The sequence below is a fragment of the Notechis scutatus genome, chromosome 4, assembly GCF_049901735.1.
Source record: "Notechis scutatus isolate UNSWTSFEM ecotype Mainland chromosome 4, rNotScu1.2, whole genome shotgun sequence".
Classification (NCBI taxonomy): Eukaryota; Metazoa; Chordata; class Lepidosauria; order Squamata; family Elapidae; genus Notechis; species Notechis scutatus.
The window spans coordinates 71,286,800-71,309,198 of record NC_142012.1 but is presented as its reverse complement, the minus strand read 5'-3'; the positions used below and the strand labels follow the sequence as shown (position 1 = coordinate 71,309,198).

Sequence of the window (22,399 nt, the reverse complement as noted above, 5' to 3'; positions counted from 1 at the left end):
GCCAAGGCCCCTCCCCTCCTCACAAAAGGCCCCACCCACCCACTCAAATGGGGGGGGCTTTAGGAGAGGGCTGGTACCGCTGCAGGGCCCCTCTCCCCCCATGGCCCTGCCCCCCAGGTCCAAGAGTGGGCAGCTACGCCTGCAGCCTTCCTGGCCTCCCTGCTAGAGGCTGCTCTCCCCTCCTTGCTCAGGATCGCCCCTAAAGTCTTGCTCGTTGTCCAGGGTGTGAAATAAAACCAGAAACACCCAAAGGGCCAACTTAGCGGGCGCCTACCTCCTTCTCGTCTTGCTCCCTTCCAGATTTTCGCTCTGCCACTCCAAAAGTGCTGATCCTTCCCTTCCTGTTCAGGCTCCCAGCTCGTCCCCCCACCCAATTCTCTCTCTCTCTCTCTCTCTCTTTCACACACACACACACACACACACACACACACACACACACACACACGTGCTTTCTTTTCCTGTTAGCTGTGGGCTAATCGGCCCTTTTTGCAAACTCAGCAAGTTGACCTTTAACAGGCTCCGTTAATCTTCACAGCCTCTTGCTCCAAGGTCTTGCTAGCCAAACTCCTGGGTCCGTGGGAGTCCAGAACCTCTTTCCCCTAGAAACCCAAGACCTGAAATAATCTCCCCTTTTCTTCCCAGCCCCAGATCTCAGCCCTCCTGGATACTAGCCGGGGAGGCCTTCCAAGACCAGGCAGGCAGCCGCTCTTGCACCAAGAGGACCAAGAGGGTCCCCACCAGCGAGCGGAGAGGCAACTTCTGAGCTGGCTGCAAATTCAACCCCAGCCGTCTGAAGAGCCTCTTGCGATGCTCCCTGAGAGCGGCCACCAGGCACGGAGGTTGACCCTAAGACCAAGAGACCACGAGCAGCTATGAAGAAGCCCAACTTGTCCATGGCTTCTCCTGTTTGTTCTTTACTGCCTCAGCCTCACCAAGACCCTCCTCTCTGCATTTTCACTTCAGAGTCACACCTGCTTGTCACATCTTCTTCGGGGGTTTTCCAACAGGTTCTCTTACTGTCATGTCTACTGTTTGTTTTCTATGTGGATGGAGTTCTAAATCCATATTAATTTGAAAAGCACTTCTGGAATAGAAAAGTGCTACAGCGGGTTTTTTAAATAGACCTTTTTTATTAGATCCTTTGATGGCGCACAACTTTCTCTTTCCAGATGCCCAGATTTGATTTTCCTGTACATGAAAACACAAAACATGATCCCCTCCCTTCCCAGATTCCTTTTCAGTGAATCTGATGTTTGGAATTTTTCTGACAGGAAGCTGTGGATCCAGGACTGTTGGGGTGATGGGACTACAGCACTTCCTCTCATTGTTTCCTGCAGGGACTGGCCCCTTTCCTGCTGTATTACGCTGCCCACTTGGCTGGTTCCCCTCCAGTTTCTACACCACCTTCTGAAGGACATCCGAACGGTGTCGGGGTTCGAGTGGATTGTGGCTCTCCTCCTCCTCCTCCTCCTCCTCCTCCTCCTCCTCCTCCTCCTCCTCCTGTTAAAATGCAGCTCCTTGCTCTCTACTTCAAAGAGCAGCCCTTGGAGAGCATTTGAGTCGCACCTCTGCACAAACTTTGGCGGTGGACATGCTTTGGGACAGAGTCCATTAGGGCTCTCCTTCCCCATTCAGGCATGGAGATTGTAAATTATTCTGCAGAAGAAAGGAGGAGCCGCTCAAAGACACTCGCTAGCAAACTGGGGAGAGATACGTGCCAGAAAGCAGGTCTGTGAGGCAGATCCCGGCTGCTCCAAAAGCCGCCTCTGAGACCCCCAGCAGGCGGAGGGAGAGGTGGGCCTTTGTGCCACAAGGGAAGCCACTGCTCCTCCGTCGGTAGCTCAGACGATGGAGAGTTCGGCTCATCCCCCAGACGGAGGACAGAGGCAGAAGTGGACGTTGTTGTGAGTGGGTTAGAGAAGCAGGCCCAGGAGCACAGGCGAATGCGAAGTCCTTTACTTGGGAGGCAGAGTTGCAACCCACCGACTCGATCCTAGCAGCCACGGCTGCCTTGCAGTATCGGGAGGGCCTGGCTGGGAACGGGCCGTCTCAGAGGAATGAATCTATGTGGTGGCGGCTCAGAGCCAATGTCAGGTAGCATGGAGCCAAATCAAAGTGGTTGACCGGGGTTTATGGTCCCAGCAGGCCAATTTAATTAGCAAACCCAATTTTGCTTTGGGTACAGCGGCTACAAGCCCCAGGAGTCATCAGTATTAGCTCATGTTTAACTGCATTGGGATTTAAAGCAGTGTTTTTAATCTCTCTCATTTGGTAGTAAGAAGCTCCCTGTGTCATTTTATAAACTGTCGTTCTGACAGTTCACAAATCTTTCCAGCCTAACAGAAGGTAGCAAGAAAATGTACCTTTTTTTCTTCACTTAGTAAAAGTTTGGGGGGGGGCTCCCTGCCGTCCACAATCAAATGAACAACACCCAAGGACCAGAAACTCAAAAGAGCCACACCTGAAGGAAAGCAAGGAGCTGGCATTGCTACAAATAACCCAGAATTAGAATGCAGGTCCACCCAGAACTATCATGCTTGGATGGATGTGGATGGCCTCATTTTTGTCCCTGTTCTTCACCAATACACAATTGTTTGAATTAGAAAAGCAGGTAAAACATAATTTAATCACCAAGTTTAAGGCTTTTGCCTCCCAAATGATAAAAAAGTGTAACGGAAATATTTCTTCAATTTGTCCACCAATGTTAGCTTGTTTTAATTCCTCTGTATTTTATTTTCCTGGCAGAAAGATGCTACAAAGTAAAAATAATTTCAAAACAGAGAAGAAGAAAAAAAACACCTCAACTTCTAGGTCACAATAGCTACAATTTGAAAAACAAGTCCGCAGAGTCAGGAAAAGCGTGAACTCAACCGCACCTGAGAGAGAGTCGCTGAGAAGCGCCAGAGCCTCTTTCTTACCTTGGAAGACTGAGCAGTTCTGCCACTTGAAACCCCCCCCCCACTCCAGAAACAAAGCAGGAACCTTCCAGGAGGAGGGATGATGAGATTCAGGGCTGGGGGAGTAGAGCAGTTTAAGAGCAGAAAAGGGGTTATGGGTGGTTTCAGCCAATAGAGGGCAGGAAGTCTTGATTTAAAGGGCCAGGCGGGGCCCTCCGAAAGGCCAGTCCTGCCCCCCTGCATTTTCTTCTTGGACCGAGCTCAGCATTTCCCTGGATTCAGCCCCTGCCCAGCTTCTCACAGCTCTTTTCCTGGCCTTCTCTGCCCCCCCTTCTGACGGCTCCTCTTTGAGAAGCAGAAGTGGCCAAGGAAGCCGGCCGTACCTCCTCCCCATCCAAGCAGGGATCCCACTGACTAATCAGGCCCTGGGCTCCTTCACGCTCCTGTGGCCCCCTCAACTGGGGAACCTCACCCACCAGGTCCCTGAAGGAAGTCCGGTCATTTGCCGGAGGCAGCTGGGTCGTTTCTGAGACCAGCAGCTGGGATCGTGGGAGGCATCTCTGGGTGTGAATCCTCCTCCCGTAGGGAGGATGGAAGAGGGAGCCGTGTTTCGTCTGCTCCTCCACCCTTACAGCCGTGAGGACGGGGCAAATTTGGAAGTTTAACTCTAGCTTCCCTTTACGGTCCTGGCCCTGACCCAAGATGGAAAACCGCCACCAAAGGATTCCTTCCGGGGAGCGAGTGAAAGCCCAGCTCGGTTGACGCCAAAGGGATTTGCAAGGAAAGGTGAGAAGACAAATAATTTGTTTCTTGTTCCCTTTTCTTGCCTATTTAGCTTTCTCTTTGGTTTCTTCTGCCTTTTTTTTCACTTTTTATATCAATTTGAATTGGTTTCTTTCATAAAGTGTTTAATAAAATTATACCACTCCCCGAAAACAGAGACCGGGTTTCAATTCTGTGGTTGTGGCTCTGCCATTCTGACATTTTTGACTTCAATCTAGAACTCAACGAAAGCCCCAGGAACGGAATAAGAAAATCCAGCTGATGACGAAGCCGAAATATGGATTTGGGGCTTTTCTCAGCAAGAATTCAGCTGCCTGTTAATTTTAAATATTCCATTTCTACCTTCTTTGGAGCAGCGTGGTGGCCTAGGGATGAAGCCGATAGCCTCTCATTGGGAAGGTTGAGAGTTCAATCCTAGGTAGAGGCAGGTATTTCTCTCCCCCTCCCCCCCCCCGAACACAAAGAAAGAAATATCTGCTATGAACTCCACCTGGTGTCAGGAAGGGCATCCGGCCAGTAAGTGCTCAGCTCCATCCAGTCGCCCAACTCTATCCCAAAGTACTTAAGGGACGAGAGTCGTAAAAGGGGAGTTATTTCTACTTTTTTCCCCCTTTCTTGTTTAATTTGGTGAGCAAGTTCATTTAAGGACCATAATGTTGTCGTTTACAGGAACCGGTCAGGGTGGGTGAGGAGTCAAAGGGTCCCGATGGATCTCACAAGACTGAATTTTTTTATGGTATGTGTAGAAATGGTGGAGGGGGGCTTTGAGGGCACGCTTGAGGGGGCTCTGGACTTCTCAGGCCAAAAAATGAAGTGCATGAATCCTTCCTCAAGGAGTGACTTGCCGCCCTTTAGACCAGGGGTGTCCAACCTTGACAACTTTAAGACTTGTGGACTTCAACTCCCAGAATTCCTCAGCCAGCTTTGCCAAGGTTGGACACCCCTGCTTTAGACCTTCGAGTGCTACATGAAAAATAATTAAGACACGAGGAACATTGGTTTAGGAAATGGGAAACTATTCTTTTTTCCACCCCCTGCAATAAGAAGTGTGGTGCTTGACTGTTGAAAGGGTTGGATATGTTTCAATTGGATTTTTATCTGGCCTTTTGAATTGGGATGAAGTGTGGCCTCCACTAGACTGTTTGTTATTCTTTTTGCATTTTTGTAGGAAAGTTTCTCAACCTTGGTGACTTTCAGACTCTGGACTTCAGTCCCTGGAATTTGGGAAGCTGAAATCCTCTGCCTGGGTGAAGAAACACAGCAGGAACGCATAGAATTCCATTCTGCAACTCTGAGGAGCCCTCGGATTGTGAACACAATGCACATCGGCCATAACTCCTGAATCGAATCAGCCACCAATCCGATTTTACAACCTTTTTTGAGGTGGTTTAAAGCAACCACCAGAGTTGTTAAGCAAAAGGCCACAGTCATTAAGCGAACCAAGGGTTCCTTATAAGCCGGTTTTGCTGGGGGGAAAAAAACAACCCCGTTTTTTGACAAAACTGTCATGTAATGCAGTTACCCCCATGATGCTGGAAATGCCCCCCCACAAAACGCAGCCCGGATCCCCCACTCTCAAAATGGGGTAACATCACTGGGGGGACGTAAGGTAATGTCACAACTTCAAATGGTGGCTAAGTGAACAGCTGTAAGTCAAGGACTACTATTTTTTTTATATAAATTATGGGAAAATAATAACAGCTTTACTGCTGTGGTAGTTCCCATTGATATTAAGACCTGCGGTTTTCTTCCTTTTGATGAGTTTCTGTATTATTTGAATACTAACCACCAACCAGGACTGAGCCCTAAAAAAAGGTCCCAGGTAGCTGAGCCCCCCCCCCCACAGGTGCCAGGAGGGGGGGGGGAATCCCAAACCAGCCCCCAACCTCTGGGACAGGCGGGCCCAACCCCTCCAGGCCACTAAAACCCCGGGGGCAGCAGAGCGGCAGGGAGGGAGAGACGCCGGGTCTCTTCGGAGGGGGCCGGAGGGGCTTCGCTACTCCAACGAGGCATCCGGGCCTACTTCCACCCTCGTTTTTTGGGGGGAGAACGCCCCACGTGGCCGTTTCCACGGGAGTGGGTCTCCCCGAGGGCCGGAGCAGCCTGGAGACCCGGGCCGGGGGCGGCTGGCGGGGCCGCTCTCGGTTTCTCCCCGTCCGCGATCTCTGGCTGAGCCCGGCAAAGGGCCTTCCGAAAGCCGCCTCCGCTCTCAGCCCGGACCGCGCTGCCCTCAGTCCGCCTCACAGAGCCCGCCTGGCCGCCCCTCAAGAGAGGCGCGGCAGCCCCTCCGCCCTTGCGCCCAGAGCCCCGCCCGCCCTGCGAAGCCCGCGGGGAGCTTCCCCGCCGCCCCTCCAGCCACGCGCGGTCTTTCTCCCGGGACGGGGGGCACCGCAATGTCCCCCTCACAGACCCAGACTGGGGCTCCCCTGGCCCCGCACCTTCCCCGCCAGGGAGGCGCTGCTCTATGCCTGGGGCTGCGGGGGAGAGTGGGGGGCTCCCGTCTGCGGCGGGTCCAGCTGGCGCCCAGCCCAGAAGCTCCGCAGAGGCGCCGGTGTTTGGCGGAGCATGACCGCGGCTGACTGCTGGCACGGACCCGCCTTGCCCCGCCGCCACCGCCGCCGCCCGCCTGCCCGCTCGCCCCACCTTCTGCGCCGGAGATCGACAGCGCGGAGGAGCCGCAGCCGCGCACAAGCGCCGCGGCGCGCCCGGCTGGCCAGCCGCAGGGAGGAGGCGGGAGCCCGCAAGAGCTCCGCAGAGGAGTCGCCGCCGCCGCGCAACAGGTTGCCCGGGGATGAGCGCCCCGCCGGCCGGCGCAAGGGGCAGCCCCGGCGCGGCCCAAGCCGGGCAGGATGAGCTCGGGCACGGCAGGTAAGCGCGGGGCGGGGCTGGCCGGGCGGCCACATCCCACTGCGGTTCCCCGCCGCCGCCACTCCGGGAAGACAGGCAGGGCGTCCCCGCCGCCCGCGCCCGTCCTGGGCCCGGGGGCAGCGCCAGGGCGGGTAGCGGCAGCGCCGGGGCCCCGGGGAGGCGAGGCAGGTGCACCCCGCTCTCCCTCGCCGGCCGCTGCCCCTCCCCGCCCCCATGGAACCGGGCCGGGCTCGGGAGGCTCCGCGAGGGGGGCGAGTCTGTCCGGGCGCCGCTTCCCGGCGGGGCGTTGCGGGGAGCAGGTGCCGCAGCGTAATGGGAAGCCCGTCTGCTCTTCTGCGGCGCCCCCCCACCGCCCTGCCCGGCCGCAACCAGCGCCCCACTTGGCGTTTCCCTCCGGCCAGCGCCGCAGCTCCATCCCCGGCCCGGGAGGGACTCCGTCTTGCGGGCGCGAGGCGTCTGTGGCCCTCCAGCGGCTCCTGGACTACAACTCCCGGCATCCCTCAGGACGGAGCGGTCCTCGGCCTAGGAGAGCGGAGCTGCGCGGCGCCTCACCTCGAGCCCCGATGCCGCTGCGGGCTGCTTGGCTGCGGCAAACGCCGCGCCGGGAATGGCCGCTAATAATAGCAGCAGCAGCAGCAGCAGCAGCAGGAAGGCGGACGGCGCCGGAGCTCTCCCTGACCGCCACTGACCGATAACCTGACCGGGAGAATGGAAAGGGAAGGCCGCCTTCTGCCCCCGGGAGGACCACCCCCACCCGGCCCAGCCCCTGCGCTGCCTTCCAGCAGCCGCCCCTCGTTCTGGCTGCAGCGGGGGGCAGGAGGGGAGAGCCGGGGGGGTGTCCGCTGGGATTCGGCAGAGAGAGGCGCTTGGCTGAAGGCGATTCCTCGGCCTGGTGGGGCAGAGGGTCGCAGGACGCCTCTCCCAGGCCTTCTTTCCCAAGGAGAAAAGGGCCCCTCCGCTTGAACGGGGTTAGGGTCTGGCCTGAGGGCCCAGAGAAGCAGGAGCCCTTTGGGAGGAGAGCACCAGGCCTGGAAGAGGGGATGCCCGAAGGAAAGGAGAGGCTTCCCTAGCCTTGAGCAGAGCCAGGGGCCCCCTGGAAAGGAGCCGGGCAAGAGAAGAGGAAGGGGGCAAGTGGGTCAGAATCTCTCCCTGTGGCCTCGTCGGGTGTTGGAGCCATTGGCCTTCCGAAGAGGGGGGGCAGGTGGGGGGGTTGATTTGCAGGGTTTACACAGCTGCCCGGCCTCCTGCCTGGACCACAGCAGGCCCCTCTGGGCAGGAGCCGAGCGCTGGAGGCCTTTGCTCCGGGGAGCCTTGGAGAGGAAGGTCTCCACATGCTGTGCCTGGTTTCCTTCTGCTTGGCCCACTGCTAGTCCCACCCCCCCATGTCTCTGCTTAGGGGAGCTTCTCCTTCTCAGGTTCCTTTAATGGGAGAAGGACTGGATCTGCAACTGGCACCCAGGATCCCCCCCCCCCCCCCATGTACCACCAGCCTCTCAGAGGATGAAAAGGCGAGTGAGCAGAGCAGAGCCAGAGCCAGCAGAGAGACCAGATTCCCCCAGGGGTCAATTCTCCCTCCGCCGTTCCCTCCTGCCTGCCCCAGGGCAGCTCTTGTATGGGGCAGACGATTGCCAAAACCTAACCCGCCCCCCCCATACCAGTCAGCTTAATGGGCATAAGATCCAGGGACCTGGGGAAATGCTCAAAAGTTGTCAGTTTGGGAAAGAAGCCACAAAGGCTGAGCGCTTGGGTCGTCCTGCCCCGAGAAAGGCAAAGGTGGGTCTCCCAGAGGAGACTCACCGGGCAGAGGTCTGGCATTGCACGAGGCCCAGGAACTGGCCAGGACTCTGATGAAACCATCCCTTCTGCTGGGGTGGAAATGCCAGTGGCAGCCAGAGGCACGGAAGTTCCAGATCTGGACACAAAGACCTTGGAAGAATTAGAGGGAGATAATGCCGTGGTTTGTTTTATTGATTCATTCATTTGTTTAACGGAATAACAGAGTTGGAAGGGACCCTGGAGGTCTTCTAGTCCAACCCCCTGCTCAGGCAGGAAACCCTGTAACGTTTCAGACCAATGGTTGTCCAGTCTCTTCTTTAAAATTTCCAGTGTTGGAACATTCACAACTTCTGGAGGCAACTTGTTCCACTGGTTACTTGTTCTAACTGTCAGAAAATTCCTCCTTAGTTCTAGGCTGCTTCTCTCCTTGATGAGTTTCAGTTCATAACAGACAGATAACAGATAATCAGAGTTGGAAGGGGCCTTAGAGGTCATCTAATCCAACCCACCACCCAAGCGGGAGACCCTGCACCATTTCTGACAAATGGCAATCCAATCTCTTCTTGAAAGTCTCAAGTGATGGCGCTCCCACAACTTCCGAGGGCAATTTCTGTTCCATTGGTTGATTGTTCTCACTGTCAGAAAGTTTCTCCTTGTTTCCAGGTTGAATCTCTCCTGGATCAGTTTCCATCCATTCTTCCTTGTCTGGCCTTCAGGTGCTTTAGAAAATAGCTTGACCCCTTCCTCCTCCCTGTGGCAGCCCCTCAAATATTGGAAGATGCTCTCCTGTCTCCCCTGGTCCTTCTCTTTACTAGACTAGCCAAGCCCAGTTCCTGCAACCGTTCGTTGTATGTTTCAGCCTCCAGTCCTCTAATCATCCTGGTTGCTCTTTGTAGTTTTTCTAGAGTCTCAACATCTTTTTTATAATGTGACCAAAACTGGATGCAGGACTCTAGGTGTGGCCTTACTAAGGCTTTATAGAGTGGTATTAGTACTTCCCTTGATCTTGATTGTATCCCTCTGTTAATACAACTTAGGATTGCGTTAGCTTTTTTGGGCTCCTGCCGCATGCTATTGGCTCCTATTTAACTGGTTGTCCACTAAGACTCCAGGATCCCTCTTAACAGTTCCTGCTGTTGTGCCTGGTTTCACCCAGTCTATATGTGTCCTTTTGGTTTTTCTTGCCTAAGTGTAGGACTTTACTTTCCTCTACATTGAATTTCATTTTGTTAGATACGGCCCAGTGTTCTAGTCTGTCAAGATCCATCTGGATCCTGAGCCTATCTTCTTGGGTGTTAGCTATTCCTGCCAGCTTAGTGTCATTTGCAAATTTGGTAAGTTTCAGTTGCTTTGGAGAACAGCCTGACCGCCTCTTCCTTGTGGCAACCCCTCAGATATTGAAACTTTTCTTATCATGCCCCCCCTTAACTCTTCGTTTCATTAAAGTAGCCATGCCCAGTTCCAGCAACTGGAACCAGTGGCCAGTTCTTCGTATGTTTTTAGTCTCCAATCCTCTAATCCTCTTTGTTGCTCTTCTCTGCCCTCTTTCTGGAGTCTCAACCTCTTTTTTACATTGTGGCGACCAAAGTAATCCATTCATTTAGCTGCTCATCTTAATGACAACTGTGGGCAGGAGACCAATTATTTTATTATACAAATAAAAACAGATTCATATGAAAAAATTAAAAGCAGCTAAGAAAATCCACAGCCACCCACCTAACTAGGAGCGAGGCCCCTTCGCCCAGCCCGCTTGGGCCCTGAAGCTAAGCACAGAGTTATATGCAAGGATGACCACAAGAGGAAGGAGATTGGAGAGCTTCTGAATAAAGGAATCCAGGTGAAAAGCCTCTTGGGATTTTGGAGGCTGAAAGAGGTGAAGAAAGAAGTTACCTCCTGAATGGAAACAGACATTGAGGTTAGAGTGCCTGGAGGCTCATCCAGTCCCCATCCTTGAAGAGGCCAAATTTCCAAAGGGAAGATTGAACAAGGAAGCTGGGAACAGGAACCAGAGAACCAGAGTTGGGGGGCTCCTGGAGGCACCACAGACTAGACCAGAGATGGTCACAAGAACCGAACGAGAAAAATAAGTGCCAGCCCAACAAAGACTGGACGGCAGTCAAGAGGCTGTGCAGGGGGCTTCACTCCTTCCTAGAGGGTGAATTGAGTTAAAGTGGAACCCACCAGTCGGCAGCTACCTGAACCATCCGGCCACCTGGACTCAGACTGAGCTGAGGAGACTCTGCAAGTGGACATCAGTGCATCAATCGGCAGGAAACCCCGGCTGAATAGGTTTTGTCCGGCCAGTTATTTACACATCACTAGAGGGCCAGCCGGAACGAAATCTTCTGCCTTTAGAAGTCGGCAAAGGGGCTGCCAGCCTCTTGCTGATTTTTGGCTACCATCTTTGGAGTGACTGAGCTCAAGATTGTGCTCATTTTAGGAGAGACAAAGGTGCTATTCAGTTCTCTCAGGAAGAATGAATGACTGACTGTGAAGAGGGGACCGCACTGATGCCAAGCAGCCCGAGTTCTGGATTGACTAAAGGAAGGCGCCTCGGTCTGCAGGACGGGAGCCCAAAAGCCGTTGGTGGCTGATCCTCTGACCCTGAGATGAGCTCCAGGTGCCTCGGACAAAAGGACAAGAACATGGGGGTGGGGGTGAAGGAGGAAGGTCGTCTTCTGCTCCGCTTGGGCCACGAAGGTCACCGCTGGGAGGTAAATCAAGGGGAGAACCACCTGCCTCTGTCCATCCAGGTGTCTTGCCTTTCAGCCGGTCTCTGGTTACCGGAAGGACTCCGTTTGCGTAAGGGCCAGAGGGCCTTTCCATTTCTTTGCCTCCTGTTTGCTTCCCTCTCCCCAGCTTGCCTCTCTTCCTCTAGTAGCCCAGTTAGAAGGGAAACTTTCCTTGTCTACATGTTTCTTAACCAACAGAACTTTTCCTCAAATGCTGCTGCATAAGGAACATCTGCTGGCATTTTCTGAAACGCAGGCTGAGTCTCCAAGGTAACTATTTTTAAGCATTTCTGTTCTCTGTAAAGTGACTTTCTGCTGCATAATATCCAGCGTCCTTTTAGCCCAGGAGAAGAACATCCTCTCCCCGGGGTCCTGCTGGGCCTGAATCCACAGCATTTGCACCCAAGGAGGGCAGCCACCCGATGAAGGGCTGGATGGGTAGGAGAGACGCAGCTCAAGCATCCGCCAGGATCCAGCGTGACTAGGAAGGCAACTTGCTGGGCGTGTGAGCACGTTCACAAGCAAGCAGCCTCATACCTGAACCTCCATAATCACAGGGGACAAGTAGAGAGGGGCTCCTGGCCCATCATAGCGCCAGAGTGGAGCACAAAACTTGAATCTGGACTTGGAGTTGGGTTTGATACGTAGCCACTGCTGGAATTCTTTCCTAGTCACTTCAGTAAGGTTGATTTTTTTGCACTTTTTTATTCCATATAAAATTCCTTACTTTACCCTGTAGGAAATTATCTCATTGATCTTCATTCGTTTACGATAATTATCTGATGATAACTAGAGGGGTTTGGTGGCCTAAAGGGGAAGATGCTCGCCTCCCACTCGGGAGGTTGAGAATTCAATCCTGGCGGCAACTGATGTTTTTCTCTCTGGGGGCAAAGAAAAAAATATCTGCTGTGAACTCCACATGGGCGTCAGGGAGGGCATCTGGCCAGTAAATGCTCAGCTCCATTCAGTTACCCTGACCCCCACCAATAAAAAGGGATTACTGGGTCATAAAAAGAACTAAATTATCTGATGATAACTATTGAGTTAAAGAAAGTACTGCGGTAAATGAACTTTGTGCAAAGTCCTCTCAACCCTGAACATTCCAGAAACGGTCCTTCTCCCTTGTTTTTTTGGATCGTTTTATGATTTACTCGAGTCTCCCGGGGGGGTGGAGTCAGTGAGTGGTCTGTGCTCCCTAAATTCTCCTCTCTCTTTTTGCCCTATTTTCAAGCAGAAACAACTCCCAGAATTCCCCAGCCAGCAAGAACCAACAAGGGAAGGTTCTTGCTGGCTGGGGAATTCTGGGAGTTGAAGTCCACCGGTTGGAGAGCCCCGTTCTGACAGGAGCACAGCCGCCTCCTTTCGGCAGAAGGGCGAAAGCAGGGAACAGGGAAGCCTCTTCCACCTGCCTCCACCCTCTGATCAAGGCAGTTTCCCTTTCCCACAGCTTCCCAGCGACAGGCTGTGCACAGCCATTTGGAGGCGCCCTCTGGAGCCGCCATCCTTTGCCACAACTGTGGGAGTCCGTGCAAAGGAGAAGTGCTGAGAGTGCAGAAGAAGTACTTCCACATTAAATGTTTCGTCTGCAAAGGTACGTGCCATGACCTGCGTGGTGGGGAAGTGAACTGAACGCTCCTGAGCCTTTCTGTCGTTTTGCCACAGTGGGGCCAGATGTTGCGCCCTGAAATTTGCACTTCTGCACGTTTGCTGAAATTTGCACCTGGAGAAAGAGGGCAATTCCATTAGAGGGGGCCATCAAAATCCAGCAGCACAGACTCGCCCCGCCCTAATTGGACTGTCCTATTTTTCCACGTGCAAATTGTGTTTCCCCCAGTTAAGTTTCAGCTCTGGGGTATAATTCAGCTCTCTGAGCCTCTGTTCAGAAATAAGGATCAAAATAAGGCTTGGAGGCCTCGTGGGACCAGTGTGTAGTCGGGTGGGGGAGGGTTTGCATGGGTTTGGGTCAGAAGCGTCCAGAGGTTGGCTGTGAGGGTGTGATTCCTGCATGCATCACCTGTAAAAAAAAACAAAAAACCAAGGGGGATTCAGCTGCCATCTTGACTTTTTCGCCCTCCCCTTCTTTCCCCTAGAAACAGCATCTCCCCCATTTCCCCTCTAGGAGACACCCCGGGGGAGGCCTCTTTTTCACCTGGGTAGGGCTAATTGGGCCCTGAGCGGAAGAGTAACCTCCTCTTCGTGGCCTCTGACCTTTGGCCCTGGGAGAAATGGCCCTGGGGGCTTCCAGGGGAAGGAGGGGTCGGATAGGAAAGGAAGGCGAGCGACGTGTTCAGGGTGGTGGCCAAGGGGGGAGACTGCAGGGTTGAGGGTTAACCTCACCGTGAGCCCAAGGCCATCCGTCGCGTGGGAGGGGTTGGGGGCCCCAGAGCAAATCCCCCCCCCCCCGGACAAGTCTATAAATAGGGTCCTCCCAGAGAACGGAATGTCACCCTGGAGAGCCTGGCGTAGGGCGGGAGGGAGGCTCCCGGGCTCGGCTGGGAACAGTTGCTGGGTGATGAAAGCCGGCATAAGGGTGACCCCCGCCTCCTCTCGGCTGTCCGAGGGCCAACCAGGAGGGGCACTGCAGAGAACAGCAGCAGGAGCCGTGCCCTGGCAGGGGCTGGCCTGCGAAGCCCCAGTGCCTCTCCCAGGCTTCCCGTTCAGTGGGAGTGGTGGGGGTGGGCGTGGGGGGAGTGCAATGCAAGCCGCTGGCTTTGGCTCTGACAAGGGAGGCGCCTTAAGGAGAGGGTCTCCCTTTGGCAGGGCAGGCCGTGGCCCCCATTCAGAACAGGCAAGGCAGTTCTTCAGGCAGCACAGGTGTGTGTCTCGGGACTGCTGGCACTGGGGGAACCGCTGGGGAGAAGGAGAAGCCCTTCGGAGGTTGGTGGCCCCATGAGGCCCAGCCGAGCACCCAGGAGGCGAGACCTCTTCCCCCTTGAAGGCCTTGGGGGTTTGTGGGTCAGTGGAGGTTTTCCTCCCATCCATGCCTTCCCTGAAGCTTTGTCCTACTGGGGCCCTGCGGGGAGGAAGCCTTGAGGCTGGCTCAGCCAGAGGGGCCTGTGTGGTGGTGGCACCAGTGGTGAAAGCAGCTGCCCCGATGCAAACTCCGCCCCTGTGGTGCCCACACCCTGGTGTCGAATGCGTGAGGAGCCGAGCCCACGGCTGCTTCTCCTGCTCTGAGGAAAGCATCTAGTCCTGTCCAGGCCTCTGGTGCTCAGTTGGCTCCCGGCACAGCTGGGGGGGGTGGTGGGATTGCAGTTGCAATTTATTGGTGCAGCGAAGGGCATAACATACATGGGCTTACGCTGTCGATTAATCCTTCTCCTCAATTAAAATCATCATGAAATACGAATGTGAAAAAAGGTACCGATGCCTGGGCCATCCAACTTGCCACCTAGCAGAATGTAGAGTCGGAAGGGACCTTCTAGGCAGGGCTGTTAAACTCACGGCTGCGGGTCGGATGTGTCACGTGCTGGCCAGGCACAGGCCCCGTTTAGCGAAGGGGGGGGAATCCCGATACGCCAGGTGATGCCGCTGTTCTAGGTCTTCTAGCCCAACCAACGCTTGCGAAGGGCACCTGTAGGCTCTTCACCTGACTGACACCTGCTGGAAGCCGGTCCTGGCCACCTGAAGACACCCCTCCCCAAGCCAATGGGGAGAGAATGGGGGAAGCGACGATTTCCGGCCAGAGCCGAGGGTTCATTTGTGCCCTCCGTCGAACCTCCTCTGGCCTCCTGTCCCCAGATGGTCCGAGATTCAGCCTGTTCCTCCTCCGGAGCTCCCCCTGCCTGGCGCTGGGCCTCAGAGACGGAGGCCTCCTGCTTAAGCCCCCGGTCTGCTTTGATTGCAGCGTGCGGCTGCGACTTGGCCCAGGGGGGCTTCTTCGTCAGGCAAGGGGATTACGTCTGCACGTCGGACTACCAGCGGCTCTACGGCACCCGCTGCTTCAGCTGTGATGAGTTCATTGAGGGCGAGGTGATCTCCGCCCTGGGCAAGACCTACCACCCAAACTGCTTTGTGTGTGTGCTCTGCAGGTAAGCTCTTGGCTCGCCTCTTTCCTCTGGAGACCTGGGGGAGGAGGGGAGAGCTATGGGCGACTGCAAAACAGGCCCGGTTCCCTCTGGTTTCCCGGGCTGCTCCGGAGGATGTCCAGGGCAGCGGAGAAGAACTTGGAGCTCCATCCAAGAACTGGCTTTCCTTCTGTTAAGATTCTCTGCTGATGGAAAACCTGATGGCCCAAAACCTCCATCCAGTAGCCCAACTCGGCTCCCGAGGGCTGTGAGCCTCCACGGCCTTCCTAGCAACCCCCCCCCCCAAATTTGTTTGTCCCTGTAATCCCAGAGCCCCCCCACCCCCACTAGAAGAAGGGAAAGAGCCAGCCCAGAAGCCCCGGGCCTCCTTGTCAAGCCATCGATCCCCTGCAGCGGCCAGGAGAAAAAGAGGGGAGGGGGCAGAAGGGGTTGGGCAGAGACCAGGACAGAGACTCTCTCTCTGGATCGCTTGCCCTTCTTTCTCCCAGGTTGCCACAGGCCTGAAGGTCTCGGTGATCTTCGCCTGAAACTTTTTTTCTGCTCTTGTTTGTCAGCTTTTGAGATGCTCCCTTTTTTCTCTCTCTCTCTTTCTCTTCCTCCTCTGAAAATGTGTCCACTTGGCCCCAGCCGTACAGAGCTCCTCAGAGGAGGAGAAGCTTTGCTTTCCCACCTGTGACTGATGGGTGTCAGTCCTCCAGGCCACTTTTGGGGCGGGGGTGGGTGGGAGTGGGGTGGATTTCTTGTGTGGTTCCCCATCCCTGCTTTGGATAAGATGGGGGGAAGAGTTCTGGAGAAAGTGGGTGCTAAGCAGGAGGCGGTCAGCCCATGTTTAGATTCTCAACGAAGGGCCATTGGTAGCTCTCTCTCCTCCCAGCTGATGTGCCAAGTGTGCACCTTCCGAAAGGGAACGTCGGCCCTTCGGTGGGTGGGTGTGTCTGCAAAGATGCTCAAATGTTGGTCTGATCTGAAGGGCGGCCGCAAGGAGGAATCCTTTGGGTGTCCAAGAAAGGGCCTGAAGGAAAGGGTCCCTGGAGGGAAAAGGGTCCCCTTTGCAGAGGATTTCCCTGGGTGGGGGAGGGGGAAGAAGCTCCTGAAGAGGGGCGGGGGGAGGGGAAAGGGGCCAGGAGGCCCCCTTAGTGATGCCGCTCCTGCCTCCTCCTGCAGGCAGCCGTTTCCTCCCGGGGACCGGGTGACTTTCAATGGGAAGGAGTGCGTCTGCCAGAAATGTTCTCTGCCCCCTGCTGGTGCTGGTTGTCCAGTCCTCCGAAGTAAGTCCCAGTTTTTGAGATCCACTGAGAAGCGGCTATTTTTAGCAGCCGAAGGGAAATATCCTCTCTGGGCGTTTGCCTCGTCCGCAGCCCCCCTGGTGGAGGTTAAGCAAACGATGCGCGGAGCAACTTTTCAGCCTGTGGATGGGCAGGAAGTGGTGCCTGCTGGTGCCTGCCCGGGGACCCCCACCCAGCCTGCCTCTGAGCTGAAGACCCCCCCTCCAGAGAGGCCCACAGGACATGGGGCAGCCCTCCCCCTCCTCCCCTTGTGGCTCAGTTGGCCCCTGCCCCATTGGGTGTGGCTACTGTTGGGCCACAAGGGCAGTTTCAGACACACAATGCATGCATTCCCTTGGGGCTACGAAGTGGCTTGGCTGAACCCCGGGCTGAGCAGAGTGGTCGGGGTGGGTGGTCAGCTTAGGACCTTTGGTTTAATGGTGGTTCACAGTCCCAATGGCCAGAGGGGCTGATTTATGGCCTGTCTCCAAGGCTGCGGCAGATTGCACCTTCCATGCAGTCACGTGATCGAGATTAGCAACCTTCCCAGCAAGTTATCCAACAGGCAATGCCAATTAGGAAAGCTGGGTTGAGTTAATGACCATGTGCTTAATGGCCAATATGGTTAGCTTATTGGCTGCAATGAGGGCAACCCTGAAGCCTCCCGGTGGGCCTGAAATTGCAGTTCCGGTTGTGCTCACAGGCAACCTACAGGTTTTGCCAAGGGGGCTCTTAATGGTCCAGCTGTGGGGCTGCCTGGCCGGTCCTGGCTGGTCCCCAAAGGCTAGAGGGGAGGCGCAGGTGCAGCTTCCGGGGGTTTGTCCTTGTCGTTGCAGGTTGCGGGAACTGCGGCTCCGACATTAAGAACGGCCAGTCTCTGGTGGCCTTGGACAAGCATTGGCACCTGACCTGCTTTAAGTGCAAGATTTGTGGCAAGCTGCTCACGGGGGAATACATCAGCAAGTAGGTCACCTGGGGGGAAGGTGGATTGGGAAGGTGGGGGATTGTGAGGAGCCGGCCGCTCCTCTAAAGGGCCGCAAGGCTACGGACACCAAACCCTGCCCGGTGCTTCCCCACATGGTCCTAGGCGGTGGGTGGAGGGCAGAGGCCGTCCCTCTGGATCCCACAGCAGGGGGGGGCTGGAGCATGGGAGCTGGAGTAGGGGAGGACGGGACGGGGCAATCGGTTGGTCCTGCGGGGGGAACCAGAACCCAGAGAGTCTAGGACTCCTTTGGAAAACGGAGCTGCAGCCTTCCGGAAGGGAAAGTCCAGCCTCCTTGGGAACCGCTCTGCCTCCACAGGGACGGCGCTTCAAAGACCCAGGGGAGTAGCGGGGTGAGAGGAAGACAGTGGGGGCCTGAAAGCCCAGAAAGTTTTGGGTTTACCAGGTATCCGTTAGGTGAGGCATCGTCTTCCGTCGCCCTTGGACCCGTCTGCGCTGGAAGGATGCAGGGGGGGGGGTGTTCTTCTTCTGACTCTGCCCCCGGTGGGGGTCTGCCTGTCCGGAGAGCCGGCCTTGAGGCAGGTTGTCCTTCCTTGCCTGCAGGGATGGCGTTCCCTATTGCGAAAGAGACTATCATGCGACGTTTGGGATCCAGTGCGACCGTTGTGGGAAGTTTATCACGGGGAGAGTTTTGGAGGTAAGGCGAGGCTGGAAGGAGGAAGGCCCCTCGGGGCAGGCCGTGACTCGGGAGGTGCCTGGCAGGCGGCAGGAACGGCCCAGGAAGTTCCTTTGGAGTCGCTCCCCTTCTGGTTCTCTGCCTGCAGACAGAGTCTTGCTAGAGGGAAGGAGCCTTTTTCATGCTCTTCCTGCCATCCAAAGTGTCCGAGCTCCGCTGCTGCTGGGAGGCAGCCCCTCCCTCCTGGGAATCCAGTCCACACTCCATCACAGCACCAGAAGTTCTGTCCAGCATCCGTTAAAGATGGGAAGGGAATCCAGGGCGCCTTGATTCGGATCGTCCTCTTGCTCTTCCTTCTCCTGCCAGGCCTCCTCCTTGGACCCTGCAGGGCTTCAAGGGAGGCGAGCAATGGAAGAGGGCCCAGGGACGGGGCTTCCCTCGCCCGGGACTTCCACACACACACTGTACACACACTCATTTTTCTCACTTTTTAAATCCAGGATAGAACTTGAAAAACCCATTTTTTTAAAACTTGGAGCAGAGAATTGGAGACAAGACAGACCTTGAAAAGTGGCACCTGGTCATGGCAGCAGCAGGCTCCCCACCCTGGAAAGGAAATGCCCCCAACCCGGGTTGGGTGATTTCATGTATCCCCCTGCGGCTTTTAGCCCCGGGAGGGAGGCTGTTTCAGCCCCAGCAACCCTTGGCAGACCGAGGGGGCCTCTCTAAGGCTCAGGCTAAATTCAGCCTGCTATTTAAAGCCGGGGGATAAATCTCGGGCAGAAGGGTTATTGCAACCGATGGAAGCAACTGGGCACGCTGTGGAAAGGCCTTGGCCAGGCACACCTGCTCCAGGAGGTCCTCAGGGGCCTTAGGAAGCCCTTCCAGGAGAGGCAGGGGGGAGGAGAAGAAAGAAAAGCATCGTTTCAAAAGGCAGCAAAGCATGTTGTTTTACATGTTGGATAAATTTCTTGTTACGGCCTCTTGATTTTCTTTTGTAAAGGAAGGCTGTGAAGTGAACGGGGATTCTTTTCAATCTTCTAACGTACTTTTAAGCTGCCTCTTCCCTGAAGCCCTGTGGGAGCAGTTTTACGTCTTCCTTTTGAGTCAGCTCTTCTAATGCAACTGGCCTGGCCTTTCAGGGGACAGGAAGGGATCGGGCCCTCTCTGATAAGGTCCTCCCTCATTCCTCCCCCTCGCCCCTCCCCAGGCTGGAGAAAAGCACTACCACCCCACGTGTGCCTGCTGTGATAAGTGCCACCAGATGTTCGCCGAAGGAGAAGAGATGTACCTTCAAGGTAAACCAACCGGCCAGGCAGAGGGGCCTGTGAATTGCCAGTGTTTGGGGTGGGCAGGTGCTTCCAACCCAAATATCCCAACCCTGAGAGTGGAACTGATCTGTGTTTGAGGCTAAATGTCGGTGGTGGTTCTCAGTCAGCCGGGCCATGGTTGTCTCAAAAGGGCAACTGGGCTAAGTTTTTTTCCTTGAGGAAGAAGACATTTTGCTTTTTATCCACAAAGCTTCACCAGTTCTGACTGATGAAGCTTCAGAACTGATGAAGCTTCTTGAATAAGAAGCAAAATGTCTTCTTCCTCAAGGAAAAAAACTTAGCCCAGTTGCCCTTTGCAAAAAGCCCCCTTGAGAAATGGGGGGCTGTTTCAACAATCCCAGCAGCAAAAAGGAGGTGTCCGTTTCTGGGGTGGCCAGAACAGCTGCAAACAGCCGGCCCTGAGCCCGAAGGGCCCCTTCAGCAGGAAGAAGAGCCGGGTTGCAAGGTTTCCATTCAGCAGGCAACGCCAGACAGAACTTCCGCTTGGATAATTCACCTGGAGGATGGAGGGAAAAACAAAAAAATATTGGATACACAGACCATGATTGCCCCCCCCCCCACCTGTTGACCTGTCCCATCCCATTTCTATACAGTGGCTGCTGCTGCTGGCTTCCTCACACCCCAGGAGCCTTTGTGTTCTCGGCTACAGTAATATTAAAAGGGTCCAGACTTGGAACCACGCAGATAATTCTTAAGTCACGCATGGAGACACATCACCCTTTCCTCTGGACTTCACTTAGCAGCTTGTGTGTAGCCTGTTCAACCTCACTCCCAATAAATGAAACAGTCCCCATGTTATTCCTGGCTGCCCAGCTAGATGGCAGCATCTGTGCGAGTGCTGGAGGGTCAGGCCCAGCCAGGAGTTGGAGGGAAGGCTGTGGGGATGCTTGCAGAGGTGGTGTCCCAAAGAGGGTGGCCCTCCTTCATAAATGGCCGGGCACAACCTTCCAGTAAGGAGGTTAGTTTGTCATCTGTATGCAGAACAAAAACTGTATGCAGAAAAAACTTGGACCAAGGACTGACCGGGACTCTCTCTGTTTTCAGGGTCTTCTATTTGGCACCCAGCTTGTAGACAGGCAGCCAAAGTGGAAGAAAAGGCCAAGGTGAGACATGCCTGTGAAGTGCTTCCCTTCCCTTCCGTGTCCTGCCGGGTGGCTTTGTCAGAGCACTTTCACAGCATCCAGGCGCTTCTTCCTGGCGACCCGGGAATCCCACAGCTGTTGGCTGGGAGCTTAAAAGGACACCCTCCCTGGTGCAAATCGTTCCGTTTCCTTCCAAGGAAGCCACCGAGAAGCCTCCCGGGGATCTCCAGGCTCCACTTCTGGGGCTGCCGTCCCCAGAACTCACCCCTCTCAAGCCGGGGTGCTTTTTCCCCCCTTTCCGGAGCCATTCAAGGTGTTTCCCCAACTGTTGCACGGAGGCTAAACTGGGTTGCTCTGCAACTGGGCCTCTTTGGAGGCCCAACCGTGGTCTGCATTGCCCCCCATAGACGTGCCATTCGGGCCCCTTCCCATTGCCCCAAACGCAGCTGCTCTGCGAAGGCCGTGGGGAGCCAGGCCTTCCTCCTGCTGGGCCCAAAAATGCTTCCTCCGGTTGGACTGGCGGAGGCCCCCTGCGTCCGCCAGTCCCTGCAGCCCACCCTCCCTCCCTTCCTCTGGGGGAGCTTGTGGAGCTCTTGGGAGGCCACCCCAGAGTCAGGCAGCCCCGAGCGAGGCCTTCCCTGGAGGGCCCCTGAGCAGCCAGTGGCCTCGGCCTCCCTGCTCAGGGGGCCCTTTTCAGGCCGCTCTGCTCCCGTGTGGGGAAGCGGTTGGAGGCCCTGAGCCTCCCTGCTGGCTCTCTGGGACCCTTTGCCCATTGCGGTCCCCCTCCTGCACCTGGAGTGCCCTGGCGTCTCCGAGTCCCGCTCCACGGCCCTTTCTGCAGAGATGCTACCAACGGGTGTGTTCTGCGGCTGTGGGCTTAGTGGGCATCCCACTAGGGGTGGGAGCTACACACGTGGCTGGCGGGGACTGGATTTGGCTCTGCCATGTTCAGGATCAGCCATCGAATTCTGACCCAGCAAGAGAAATAGGACTTCCCTAGGAAGACTGTTAATTTCCTCTTTTCTAAAAAAGAAAACATGGCTTTAAAGACGTATTTTACCCAGAAGACACGCCTCCCTTCTCTCTCTCTCTTCCTTTGGCATGTTGTGACCGTAACTGGCATAAACCGAGTTAAACCCTCAAGGCAGACCTCACTTTGTACCCAGGATGGGCCTCGTCCCCTCCCCTCTCCCACCGGCACAGCCAAGGCGTATTTGGAAGGAGTGGCAGGTGGAAGGGAAACCGGAGCCCATCCTCCCCAACCACTGGACAGATGCCCCTCGGGAGGCAAAGGGGAAGAGCGCCCCCCAGAGGGGAAGAAGGAGGGGGACTCAGCAGGCCATGAAATGTTAAGAAGAAAGGGGGCAGCCTCTGCGCCCAGACTGGGACACAGGAGTGAATGGGGGGGGGTGGCTTTTTTCCGTGCAGGAACAGATGGGCAGAGAGCTGGTCAAACGAGAGAAAGGCAATTACGGATTTAGACAAGGAAATGGAGGGTGGGGGCGTTTTGTTAAGGGGACGTGAGGCTGATGACCTTGGAAGACGAGGGAAAGATTTGCTGCCTAGGAAACAGTCAAAACAAAGGTCAGAGGAAGAAACTTGGGAAGGACCTGCCTTCATGCATCGGGAAGTTAAAAATGGTGACAGGACGTCTGACGTGCCAGATTCTGTCCCTCTGGCCTTACGGTGGAGTCGAATCAGCTCGTCTCATGGCTTCCTGTCTGGTCTCCCAGGGCGGCAGCCTCGTTTCTAAGACCACATCCAACTAGTCAGAGGAAGTTGTGCAACTCTGCAGATGAGATAATGATGAGAGGGAAAAATGTTCCTTTGATGGATTTGGAGACAAGAGGGGGGGCCCAGTGGCTCTCGTGCTGGTGAGAAGCTAGGAGTCGCCTGCCAGCGCCTTTTCTGACTAAGTGCGGCTTATCTGTAGGCATATTATAAGTCTCCCTTTGAATAAAACGCAGGAGTTGGGAAAGAGAAGGGAAGGCCAGGCTCCAGGAGATGAAGGGCACCGG

General features: G+C 55.4%; 1 protein-coding gene and 1 long non-coding RNA gene across 7 annotated transcripts in view; both read left to right on the top strand.

Annotated features, from left to right (window-relative positions):
• Positions 1-3,195: 3,195 nt before the first annotated feature.
• LOC148130773 (uncharacterized) lies at positions 3,196-5,149 on the top strand. The gene is made up of 2 exons (XR_015749621.1): positions 3,196-3,683; positions 4,849-5,149. It is a non-coding gene; the product is annotated as an uncharacterized LOC148130773 (long non-coding RNA).
• A 980-nt stretch (positions 5,150-6,129) lies between these two features.
• The window catches only part of ABLIM2 (actin binding LIM protein family member 2), a 36,488-nt gene continuing 20,218 nt past the window's right edge, over positions 6,130-22,399 (top strand). For 3 of the 6 annotated variants that reach the window (XM_087963713.1, XM_087963711.1, XM_087963710.1), the window contains exons 1-8: positions 6,236-6,548; positions 12,504-12,647; positions 14,904-15,087; positions 16,249-16,352; positions 17,186-17,312; positions 17,896-17,989; positions 19,179-19,266; positions 20,344-20,402. In XM_087963713.1, coding sequence (XP_087819839.1) covers positions 6,530-6,548; positions 12,504-12,647; positions 14,904-15,087; positions 16,249-16,352; positions 17,186-17,312; positions 17,896-17,989; positions 19,179-19,266; positions 20,344-20,402 — 819 coding nt within the window. In that variant the 5' untranslated portion in view covers positions 6,236-6,529. Of the gene's footprint in view, positions 6,549-12,503; positions 12,648-14,903; positions 15,088-16,248; positions 16,353-17,185; positions 17,313-17,895; positions 17,990-19,178; positions 19,267-20,343; positions 20,403-22,399 lie in introns of all 6 variants that reach the window. The other 3 variants (XM_087963709.1, XM_087963712.1, XM_087963708.1) reach the window with 3 other exon arrangements.